Consider the following 12,556-nt stretch of genomic DNA (forward strand, 5'->3'; position numbering starts at 1 on the left):
CGTGAGGGTCGATTTCCCGTGCTTCCGGAGGGCGACCAGCGACGTGAGGAAGTTCATACGTCGTGGCTTTTATATCACAGCGAGGAAGTGTTGCTTCATGGCGCCGATACGCCCGCACCCCCGCCCACTTCCCGCCCATTCGCTTCACACCCTCCTCCCTGCCCTGCCCAGACTGGCCCAAGCAGCTTCTTTCCCCAGCTCCGGCTGGTTGCAGGGAGTGGAGTGTAACAGGTGATGAGATGATGCAAGGCTTCAGCTGCCCACCCACTGCTTGGATCCAGCACACACACGCACGCACGCACCCAGGCACACACAAGCACGTACGCATGCACGCACACACACACACACACACACACACACACACACACACACACACACACACACACACACACACACAAGTAACACATCGCCACTATTTCCATCAATTAAAGACGTGGAACGTTTGGTATTATGCAGAACATTTCTTTTTTCATCCTAACATTACGTACTACACATGTAGCTATTACACACACACAGTCTCTCTCTCTCTCTCTCTCTCTCTCTCTCTCTCTCTCTCTCTCTCTCTCTCTCTCTCTCTCTCATCAGGTCATTTTTGTCCCCCATTGCCGGCCTTCCTTTCTACTTGTGAACAGACTGTCTCCCTCCCTCTCCTCCCCAACCCCCACCACCAGTGCTGCATGGAGGACAGGGGGATGGACGGGGGGACGTGGAGTGGGGGTCAGTACCTGTGTAATCCGGGCCACCAATACAAACACACAATACCACACGGCCAACCGGGATTATCTCTGCTGGAGCCACGACCGGGGGGAGCCAGCGGGAGCCAGGGGGTGAGCCAGAGGGGAACCAAGTGGGGGGAGTCAGGTAGAGGACCAGCCAGCCAACATCACCTGAGGATTCTGAGGACGCACCAACATCAGGGCATCACTAACATCACTCGGGAAAAAATTATGAACTGACGCTAACTTTACCTGGGGAGCTTAAGGACCACTATGATCTAGGGGAGTGAAGAAGCCTCCTGACACCACCTGGGGAGCATGTAATTGGGTGGAAAGGCAGGGCGGTTGTCTTCACCCCTTTGGGAGGAGGAGGAAGAGCGACGTGCTACAGGGCAAGGTGCGGGGAGTGAAGCTGCTGCCTCTGTTTTATGCTCTTCCTTGCCTTGGGACTCAGTAACTAATCGAGGCTTCCAAGACAGCGCCTGGGACACGAGGAGGAGGAGGAGGAGGAGGAGGAGGAGGAGGAGGAGGAGGAGGAGGAGGAGGAGGAGTTGCTGGTGGAGAAGATAAAATAAGAAAAAAATGAAAGGGAAAGAATAGTAGGAGTAGCAGCAGCAGCAGCAGCAGCAGCAGTAGTAGTAGTAGTAGTAGTAGTAGTAGTAGTAGTAGCAGCAGCAGCAGCAGCAGCAGCAGCAGCAGCAGCAGTAGGCAGCAGTAGTGCAGCAGCAGCAGCAGCAGCAGCAGTGGTAGTGGTGGTAGCAGCAGCAGTGGTGGTGGCAGTAGTAGCAGTAGTAGCAGTAGTAGTAGTAGTAGTAGCAGTAGTAGTAGTAGTAGTAGTAGTAGTAGTAGTAGTAGTAGTAGTAGTAGTAGTAGTAGTAGTAGTAGTAGTAGTTGTTGTTGTTGTTGTTGTTGTTGTTGTTGTTGTTGTTGTTGTTGTTGTTTTAACTGAAGTAGTAATATCAACAGAAGAAACGTTGACGAGACTCCTTGTTACTGAACACGTCTTCAGAGGAAAGGAAGGAAGCAGGGGACGAACACACTCCAGCTCCTCTCCCCACCCCCTTCTTATGTAGCCATACAAAGAACCTCCCGTCCCCATCCCTGCCCAATCCAGCAGCACCCCTCTATTCCTCCCCCTCCCCATAGCACCTATTCCCCACGCCCACTCCCTCACCCCTACCGCGGCGAGGGAAGGAGGAACACCCGAGGAGGTATTGACATTCAGCTGCGGCCGTCCCAGTCTAGTCATATTTTCCATATGAGTAGCGCGGGACGAGGCCGCTTTGAGGTGCGACCAGCGTGGTGGGGGGGTGACACTCCCCACAGGACCCGGGTGTGAGGTGTGTGTGTTAGGGAGAGAGAGAGAGAGAGAGAGAATATAATGTAAGGTAATCTCTCTCTCTCTCTCTCTCTCTCTCTCTCTCTCTCTCTCTCTCTCTCTCTCTCATTACTATTCTCTCACACACACACACACACACACACACACACACACACACACACACTACACACACACACACACACACACACACACACACACACACACACACACACGACCTAAAGAGTAAAAATCGGGCCAGTCCTCGCACACTAAATCATAACCTTGTTAGAAAAAAGTTGGAAAAGTACAATTTGCAAAAAGCTACCGACTACACTGGAAATTCTGTCCTCTCTCTCTCTCTCTCTCTCTCTCTCTCTCTCTCTCTCTCTCTCTCTCTCTCTCTCTCTCTCTCTCTCTCTCTCTCTCTCCTTAATCTCAGCCCCTCCATCTACCTTTTTGAAGCCACTGTTCCCCACCTTACCTCCCTCTCTCCATCCCTTCCTACCTTTCCTCCTCCTCCTCCTCCTTCTTCTCTCTCTCCCTCTCTCCCACCGCCTCACACAGTTCCCAGCCTCCCCTCGCCTCTCGCTGCGGGACCATCTCGGCAGCTTAATAAGGCCGTGGTGGGAGGAAGCAATCGTGGTGTGGGAACAAGGCCTTCGTGCTTCATCGCTGCTTTACCATAGTGTGTGTGTGTGTGTGTGTGTGTGTGTGTGTGTGTGTGTGTGTGTGTGTGTGTGTGTGTGTGTGTGTGTGTGAGTAATGCACGTAAATTTCAATACTCAAATAGATAGTAGATTAATAGTATACTATAAGAATGTGAGTTTAGCTGTTGTTGTTGTTGTTGTTGTTGTGACGGTGGTGGTGATGATGGTGGTAGTGGTAGTGGTGGTGGTGGTGGTGGTAAGTTTAATTTGATCATGCGGCGTAATGAAAAGTCATATATATTGATAAGATGAAGAAAAAAAGAAAGATAGAAAAAACAAGAAAAAAACGAAGAGAAAGAAGAAAATTTCAAAGATGAAGAAGATTAACAAGAAAGAATGAGCTGAAAAAAGAAGAGAGGAAAGAAACGATTAAGCAAGAGAAAACGAGAAATTCTCTCTCTCTCTCTCTCTCTCTCTCTCTCTCTCTCTCTCTCTCTCTCTCTCTCTCTCTTATTCCTCGTGTGGTATGAGATGCTCCTTAGTCTGGCATCGCTGACTACGCCTGACACTCACAGCCTCCTCCTCCTCCTCCTCCTCCTCCTCCTCCAGTCTGGTCAGCTCTGAGAGAACCCCCAACAAATCAAAGAAACATAATATAAAGAATGGATTGGAGAAGAAAGGGTAAATGTATGAAGTTTTTTTTTTCTTTAAGCTGATGAAAAAATTGCATTACATCATCATTAGTCAGTCAATCAGCAGCTACTAATTCAGGCAGCCAGTCAGTTAACCCAAAATTCTAATGGTTACCGTTTTAGTCTGGCAGTCAGTCAGTGCAGACATTCAGGAGTCATTAAGTCAAACAGTCAGTCATTCAAGCAGTCGATCATTCAATTAAAACTGTACCTAGTCAGTCAATCAGTAAGTTTGTAATCCAGCCATTCAGTTCATCAATTACCCTCTATCAGTCAGTCATCTTTCCAGAAAGCCAGAATCATCAAGCCATCCCTCCTGTGAGTCAGTAAATCAGTGGGACAATTAAATCAGCTAATCAGTCAGTCAGCAAGCCAGTCAGTACTCTCTGCATCCCTTCCACTCATCATGCATCCAATCAGGCAGGGAACGTGTCAGTCAAGTTTTAGTGAACACCTTGGCGGAGTCCAGTTCAGGTCGTAATGAGGGACTGGAGGAGGAGGAGGAGGAGCAGGAGGAGGAGGAGGAGGAGGAGGAGGAGGAGGAGGAGGAGGAGGAGAGGGTCGCGCGGAGGGTGATCGATCGCAGCCCAACACGAGGCGAAGCGAGACAAGAGCATGGGGCAAAGACAGACTATTTGATGCTTGAAGGACACAGGGACCAACAAATCTTTATACTTACTGCCAAGAAAAAAAAAAGTTAAGTTTAAGTGTCACCGAAAAAAAAGGTTAGTCAGCCAGCTAGTCAGTCAGTCGGTCAGTCATTCAATCAGGAGTCTTGTTAGGTCCGAAAAAGAGACGAGAGGGGGGTGGTGTGAAGAGACAAAGTCATCGTCGAACATCAGCGATCGATAACGCGATGAAATAATTGAGGAAGAGCTCATTAAAGTGTATTGCTCTGTGTGTGTGTGTGTGTGTGTGTGTGTGTGTGTGTGTGTGTGTATCGCGGGAAAGCAGAGCGTGGCGGGGCAAGCCTGAGCACTGAGTGCCTGCAGGTGTTTCTTGTTCCCTTCGCAAACTCCCACTCAGCTAAAGAATATTTTCCCTCAGTAGTGAGAGTACAGGCAGGGCGGGGAGGGAGGAGTGGGTTAAGAGCACGGCGTCAGCGAAGGATGAACAACGGCGTCAGGAGGGCAGCGGCGGTGTCAGGGGGAGGGAGGACATCAGGTATGATGGCTTAATTACTGCGTGGGACCGCGGCGGGTGGGGCCCGTCACACCTGGACAATATCAAGTTATCACAACGCGTCCACCTGAAGAGGCTGACGGGACAGAGTGACCCAGCACGGGGGAAAGGCAGCCTACTACCCCCTGCCGCCTTGGACTGAGGTGCGACGAGGATGCCACCTCGCCTCTCCTGCAGCGGGTCGAGGCAGGGCACAGGTGCGGCGTGTCCGGCTGCGGGAGGAGGTGCAGTGAGGATCGGAGTGTTACCTTCAGCGCCATTTGACTCACTAGTGACGGGCAAGTGTCGCCGCGAGGATGTCGAGTCGCGCATGTCCCGAGCTGACCGATTCAGACTCCGCCCATAACTCCGCCCGCTCTTGAGGTCCTCCCCCGCCCCCTGCGACCTCCTCTCCAAGGCGGAGTTTCGCGTCTGGCCCGGCGCCTTCCCGTCGCCTCCACACGTCCTGGAGGGTTTGCCAATATGATATCCAACATTTATGCTTTCAAGTATCATATACCAACTCATAATTCATATCGGGCAGCAAACAATGCTCTAAAAGAGTAGTGCACCACTTGGCGGAGGCTCCGCCCAAAGCCGTGACCCCGCCCTCACTAGAACGGCGCCCCGCCCCCGGCAGCGTGAGCGGGGCGCGGCGGGTGGTTGAGCGGGGCCAAGCCGGGGCCTCAGAGCAGTGGGAACACCGGCTGCGTACGGTGGTCCTGCTTTCGCCGCCGCTCACACCCGCTAGTGTCGGCCAGCGTCGCGCCGTCACCAACAGCCAGTGGGTCGCTGTCACCCAGACATCTGTCAAGCACGTGTTGACCTGTGACGCCTTGTGTTAGGGAAGTGGTGGCCGCGCCAGTGCGAGTACCTTGTGACGTTTGTGTGTCTCAGAATAGTAAAGTGCCGCCGACTGAAGCTTCTCGCTGCCGCTAGTCTACTCTGACACCCCGCCGCCAAGACTGACAACCGTCGCACCCCAGTGGCAGGGGCCGCCCAGAGTGTAGCCGGTGTGGGACCGCAAGGTTTGTGAGTGTTGAGCGGCGGCCCCAAAGATGTGGCGGCGCCGGGCAGCGGCAGCGGCAGGGGCCCCGGCAAGTGCCTGAGTCTCCTTGCTGTGATGATGCCCAGCTCTGAGGGAGAAGTGACGGCACAACAAATAGCGAGCGAGGAACAACGGGTCACAGCCAGCCGCCTGCAGGAAACGACGATGGCCCAGGTGGCGCCCGAAGTGGTTATCGGCAGGTCGCCGGCCAGGATCAACCCAAAGAGAAAACCCGACAAGTCAAAAATATTCAGAATACGAACAAGTAAGTAGCAGCTTGGCAGTGTCTCGGGAAGGGAGTGTCCGCCACAGTAGCCTTAGTGGTATGCTATAAAAACTGCCGCAGTGACACCGTGTGTTGCTATGTTCTCTCTCGCTCCTGTGTCGATGTCAGGAAAAAACTTGTGTACACATGTGTGCGTAAATGTATGTGTGTGCATGTCAGAGGGTGAGAGCGGGCAGCTGTAACTTGTAGGTGTGCAGCAGTGTGCGAGAGGGCGGGGCTGCGCTGCCTGGTGGTAAGGGTGCGGGCGGCGGCGGCAGCGGCGGCGTGTAGTAGTGGTGAGCGGCGGGTGTTGTCTTCCTCATTCTCTCACTCCCTCCCTCCATACAGTTCACCTAGTTGCCCTCCTTTCCTCCCTCTCTCACCTATAATTGTTTACACGAAACGTAAAATATTTTTAAACTGTTCTCCCACCCCAAAATATTATGAACGGTTACCACTATATTAAAGTTTTCTCATTAAAACATTTGACACCGTTTTATGCGACATCGGTCAAAAGGGATATTTGCTAAATATTTATTGGCGGGGTCGGGCAGGGTTGGACCGCCACCTCGCCGCTCCTGCCCTCCCTCGCCCCGGGCCGCCGTCTCGCCTCCTGCCCACTAATTCAAATAAAGTGACGATCATAATTATTTCATCCCTACGGGTGGGCAGCGGCGCTTTGTCTCAGTGGCGAGGGGCTCCAATCTGTGCCTCTGTGCCTCGGGAGGGGCGGCAGGTCAGGTGCGGGCGTGAGGGAGGGCGGGTGGGAGGGAAGAGAAGCACACTCTCTCATTACTACTTTCACCTGTCCCTCATAACGCCCCTTCAAAGGTACATGATGGCGTCATTTTATATTTTGATCAGCAAATTAAGTAGTGTTCTCCGTACAAAAAAAAAAGAAAAAGGTGTGTTTTTTATGAACAAATCGGGCGTCGCGATGAGCAATATTAATGATTGTCTGGGCGAATATTGCAGCGAAAACTGGCGTGAATATTGTCCTCGAAACACGCCATGGTTAGGGCCATTTTGCATCCATTACTTCACGTATTTATTTTATTGCTTTTCATGTGCGTGATTGTATTAACTGGAAAAAAAAAAGAGAGAGAGAAAGGAGAAAAAACTATACAACGAACTATCCTGTGACTCACACGCAAAACGGAAACTGCACAGAACGGACTGACTCACTAATGGCTCATACACGCTGTACCACGACTCAAACCTTGTTAAAATGAGTCATCTGGGCGGGCGTGGACGAACAGACAGACACACAGCAGTGGTGGGGTCGCTCCCAGCCATCACCAACACTCCTTTTGTCGCGGGGAAAAATTAAGATGACACAAAACTTGCATCTTGGGATAGGAACACCTTGGTGACAACTCTTATAACATTACTCACTGCTAAAGAGATGGAGAGTAGCGTGAATTTAGAGTGGTCTCAAGGACTCATCTCTGCCAAACCGTGACTCATCTTGCTGAAAAAGTCGCGAATGAGGAAAAGGAAAGTGTGAAAAAAGTGTGTATAATAATAAATAGGAAAAGTGTGTTCCGTGACACCTTTCCGCCTGTCGCCGCGCTGCACACCTTCCTGTCGTGATACACCTGCCGGTACACCCACGCCTCCTCCACCTGCGCCTCCTTCACCTGCACTAGCAATGCACTTCACTAAATACTTTCTTTCTACTGCGAGGTGTCCTACGCCAACCCATTTTTTCCTTCTACTATTTTTTCTATTCTTCTTTTTTTTCTCAAGTTTATATTTACACAACACCCCCTGGTACTTTATTCTAAATTTCACTGATGCTTTATCTAATATTTCCCCAATGGTTTACTGCGCATTTGACTGGTGCTTTATGTGTAATAGTCTCCCGGTACTTTAAACCGTGTAGTACTTTAATGGTTTATGTTCCTATAATGGCGTGGCCGCGTTTGTACAAATTGGAGTTTACCTGTTCAAATAACATCTTTCGTTTACTAATGCCACGTCTTGTAAAAATTTCCATTCCCTTTTCGTGTTTGTTAATTGTTCTCTTTCACGTGTTCTCGCAAGGATTCCTCTTCCTCCTCCTTCTTCTCCTCCTCCTCCTCCTCCTCCTCCTCCTCCTCCTCCTCCTCCTCCTCCTCCTCCTTCTCCTCCTCCTCCTCCCTTCCCACCCGTACAGCACGTGTTGGATACGTTACTCTGTTTTACTTCTTCCTGAAATGTCCGTAGGAAAAGCGCCACATTATAACTAAACCACCACCACCACCACCACCACCACCACCACCACCACAGGTCTCCACTACCATGTTCATCTATATCTACTGTTATTCCCGCCTTGATTTCTCCTCCACCACCACCACCACCTTCACTACTACCACCACCCTTATCATGGCCTCTCACCGCCCACATCACCACCACCCTTTGTTACAGCCCCCTCCCCGCCCACACCACCACCACCACCACTTCAAGTCCCTTTTGTCCTTAGTAACACCTCCACCTCTCCTCCACCATTGTGACAGCCACACTATACCCGCACCACACCACCGCCCTCACCCCTACCACGCACGGCCACCACCACCACCCACCACCCCTCCTACTACTGCGCTCCAACAGTGGCAGGGACGTCTCTGGAAGAGCGCCGCCGAGTGTCCGGGGCGTTGGTAAGGGATGAATCTCGTCGGGACGCCTCCTGGGGGTCGTGTAGGGAAGAAGAACCCCTGGGGAGGCGGCGCCTTATCCTGTGACTAACTCCACGGGGCCACCACCGCGCGAATAAGTGGCGGCACCGTCAGTACCGCCACCCAGGTCAGGCGGTGGAGGACAGGCATCGCGTCGCCACCACTGCTGCGGGCGGGGCGTTAACAAGGGAGTCACGCATACGGAAACACTCAAAACATACCCCAACAAACCATAAAGACGAAAAAACGTACACAAACATTAAAACACACGATGAACCCTCGCGGAGACCTTCTAGGCAGCGCGCGGCTCCCCAAGACCATGGAAAGAGGAGGAAGACGCGACACACATTGCCGGCCGCCTGACACTTCTCGTCCACACCATCCCTCCTCACTTTACAACAGACACACACACACACACACACACACACACACACACACACACACACACACACACACACACATACAAATCTGTCGAGTCCTGTGCATTAAAAGTCCCGCCCAGTAGGTCCTGAGCGCCCCGGCCCGGCCCGGTACACGAATTCTGACAGGGAGTTTATATTTGAGGGTGTTGTGCGCGGCGGGGCCTCAGGTGAGCGCCTCCCTCACGCCTGATCACCTCAAAATCAATAATCTCCCCAGGCCTCAGGAGCCTCGCGTAAACCAGATCCACGCAGCGTAGCGGAGTCGCGAACACAACATTTTCCACCCTTTCGTCTCCCTCATCCGTCCTGCTATCAATCCTTCCTCCTTCTCTTCTTTTCTCTTATCAGTTCCTTAATTTTTTTCTTTTTCTTCATTTTTGTCGTCACATCTTATTATTTTCATTACTATTATTATTATCGTTATTATCATTATCATTGTTATTATTCTTATTTTTTCTCTATATCTGCCATGGGATATTCTCTCTCTCTCTCTCTCTCTCTCTCTCTCTCTCTCTCTCTCTCTCTCTCTCTCTCTCTCTCTCTCTCTCCTTTTACTACTCCTTTTTTCTCAAGCGAAGTGACCCTTATCCTTCATCAACTAAAAGGTTTTTTCTTCTTTTCTCTTCATTTTTTCTGCTTCTTTATCATCATAATAAACGTCTTCTTTTCCTTTTCCATCATCATCACTTCTTTTTCCCTCCATCATATTTACTTCTTTCTCTGGTTCTGTTCTTCCTTCCTTCTCCACCTCCTCCTCCTCCTCCTCCTCCTCCTCCTCCTCCTCCTCCTCCTCTCTTTTAGCCTCCCTCTACTTGAACCAAGGGGCCTTTTTTTACTTCTCTTCTGAGTGTTTTTTTCCTTGTTCTTCTTCTATACTTAAATATTTTTTCTAAGGTATTTCCTCCTTTCCCATTTCTCCTTTAAGCAAACAGATCATTGCTCTTTCTCGAACTGAATAACCCCCTCTCTCTCTCTCTCTCTCTCTCTCTCTCTCTCTCTCTCTCTCTCTCTCTCTCTCTCTCTCTCTCTCATATCGCATGTAAATCACTGCTATATACATCATGCTATCTTTTATCTATAACTCACGCATATTACTCGCGCTGATTTCACTACGGAACACTCATAACCGCTGTATACTTGTGTGTGTGTGTGTGTGTGTGTGTGTGTGTGTGTGTGTGTGTGTGTGTGTGTGTGTGTGTGTGTGTGTGTGTGTGTGTGGGATTGCAAATGCTGAGGGGAGGTGATCGCTGCCAGGAATAAAGACTGGTCGAGTTGGACTAAGGGTCGGCAAGGGGAGTTAAGGGTTAGGAAGGGTGCGAGGAACAGGGGTGAGAGCAGCAAGGGTGAGAGGGGAGGGAGTGACAACAGCAGCAGGCAGGGCGGGGTGAGGGAGGGCGAGCTGATTTGGCTGAGGGGTTATAATCGTTGTGAGGTGAGGGAGAGAATGAGGAAAGGGCTGCGTTGCAAGTTGCGAGGGTGTGGGATGAGAGTTTAGGTATGTAAGTTTTGAGGGTGCTGGGTGAGACAGTTTAGGGTGATGGGTAAAGCCTAAGGTTGAAGTAAGTTAGGATGACGGGTAGAGGAAGACAGAGTGAGTTAATCGTGTGTGTGTTGGAGAAAGGGAGGTGAAGGAAGACCTTTTTAATGAACCTCGACATCCGTATGAATCCACGTGAGAGAAGCACAACCTAGTTAAATAACTGAGACCATTTACACCATTTCCAACTTACAGATATTGGCAGCGGCGGTGGCGGAGTAGCGGTGAGTAGTTTTTTTTCGGAAAGAATGACGGTACACCGGGCTATGACAAGGAGAAAAGTACTAATAAGGGTGCTAGATATAGTAGTGGTGGTGATGGTGGTGGAGGCGGTGGGGAGGGGGTCAATAAAGAAGTGGTTAGCAGCGGAGGAAGAGGAGGAGGAGGAGAAGGACGGTAGCAATGGTGTTATATAGGTGATGGTGTTGTAGCGATCTTAGTGTCGGGTGGGTGGTGGTTATGAGGGGAACAAGGAAAGAAGGAAGAGGAAGAGGAGGAGGAGGAAGCGGAGAGGGCGGCGAAAGTGTGAGGGTTGCGCAATGATGAGTGGTCAAGCCAGGAATGTCCCCCGCCGGAAAACAACTTTTGGGAGATATTCTTTCTCTTTAGGCCCAAGTTGTGGTGGCCTCCTTCCTCCCCCTCACTCTCCTCCTCCTCCTCCTCTTGTTCATCCTTAAACTCATGGGCCCGTAACTCAACCTCCTGTGGGCGAAATACGCTCCTATTGTGTGGCCAAAGGTCAACCTCCCCATTTTCACTTCACAATAATAATAATACTACTTGAATAATAATAATAATAATAATAATAATAATAATAATAATAATAATAATAATAATAATAATAATAATAATAATAATAATAATAATAATAGTAATAATAATAATAACAATAATAATGATAATAATCAAATAATAGTAATAATAACGAATGGTAATGGTATCGATAAATCTTTAGTATCGTCCACTTCTCCGTCTGTAGTTGATGGTAGTGCAAGCAGCGTGGCGAGCCTGGCGGATCTGCAGGAGGCTGGACCCGCCAGGCTGGTTCAAGAAAGAGCTGGTCCCTTCCTCACCCGCACTTCGCTTGTTTGACTGTGTTGGCGGTGGCGGTGGCGCAGTATTCCTAGGCTGCGTGTCACTGCTCTAAGTATATGGTGACTAATAAAGAATCGTTCGCCTCGTATAGGCACCTCACCCTGCTGAGTCTGGCTCAAGCGCCGACAGCTCATCGTCTACCCCAAAAATGCCTCGCCGGCGGAAAGGTGGAGGGCTGTTGTACACACCAAGCCTCCAGCACTGACGGAGAGGGTATCCCAGCCGGGGCGGCGGGTGGGCGCCTGCTGGGAGGACTTGGTGGTGGTGGGCGGCCGCGTGTTTGTGGTCGCACGGGGCCGGACGAGGCGACCGTCGTCGTCACCACCACCACGACCACCACCACTACCACCACCCAGCACCTTGCCTCTCCTCAGGCTGTTCCTCTGCACTCCTCTCATTAACACTCTTCATCTGCCGTTTTCAGACGGCCAACACGAGTTTCCTTACACTTGAAGTGGGCTCCGACGGTCGGCAACCGTGTGGCCGGAGCGGCAGCCTGCCCCTACTGGTGTTGAATGGCACCCTGGCGTTGACTATAGAGGTGGCCGCACGCCACGACGCGGCATCAGGACTTTCATCTGCCACGGCTACGTCAAGTTGGCAGGCTTTTCACTGATTACTATGATTTATTGATGAAAGAAACGATACAGTGCGAGCAGGAAGATTATTAAGCCTTAGTGGTTCACGACACGAGGATCCACACAGGGAGGTGCCGCCCCGCGCACCCTGTTCTGTCCCTCTCAGCGGCGCGTCCCTCACGAGCGGCGTCGGGTGATGGCCAGCACAGCCAGAGTGACAACAGACCCTATAATCTGCCTCCCACCTCTCCCTTCCCTCTCCACGAACCTCTTTTCTCCGCCTCACACCCATGTTTCCCGCCCTTTTTGCTCTCAGCGAAAGTTTCTCCTCTTCCTCTTTCTCCTCTTCATTCTCCCTCCCTACAAGTGTTCCAGGCTGCTGGAGTAGCTAAAGAAATATCATGTCGTCTGTCATAAGGT

The 12,556-nt window shown here is 50.9% G+C and overlaps 1 protein-coding gene across 3 annotated transcripts in view; it reads left to right on the forward strand.

The window, feature by feature from the left end:
• LOC123505323 (homeotic protein spalt-major-like) overlaps positions 1–12,556 on the forward strand; it is a 241,325-nt gene that overhangs the window by 209,394 nt on the left and 19,375 nt on the right. The window contains exon 1 of one of the 3 annotated variants that reach the window (XM_045256510.1): positions 5,379–5,847. The exons of the other annotated variants lie outside the window; for them this stretch is intronic. Coding sequence (XP_045112445.1) covers positions 5,658–5,847 — 190 coding nt within the window. The 5' untranslated portion in view covers positions 5,379–5,657. Of the gene's footprint in view, positions 1–5,378; positions 5,848–12,556 lie in introns of those variants that run through there. 3 annotated transcript variants of the gene reach the window in all.

The sequence above is a fragment of the Portunus trituberculatus genome, chromosome 18 (assembly GCF_017591435.1).
Source record: "Portunus trituberculatus isolate SZX2019 chromosome 18, ASM1759143v1, whole genome shotgun sequence".
Classification (NCBI taxonomy): domain Eukaryota; kingdom Metazoa; phylum Arthropoda; class Malacostraca; order Decapoda; family Portunidae; genus Portunus; species Portunus trituberculatus.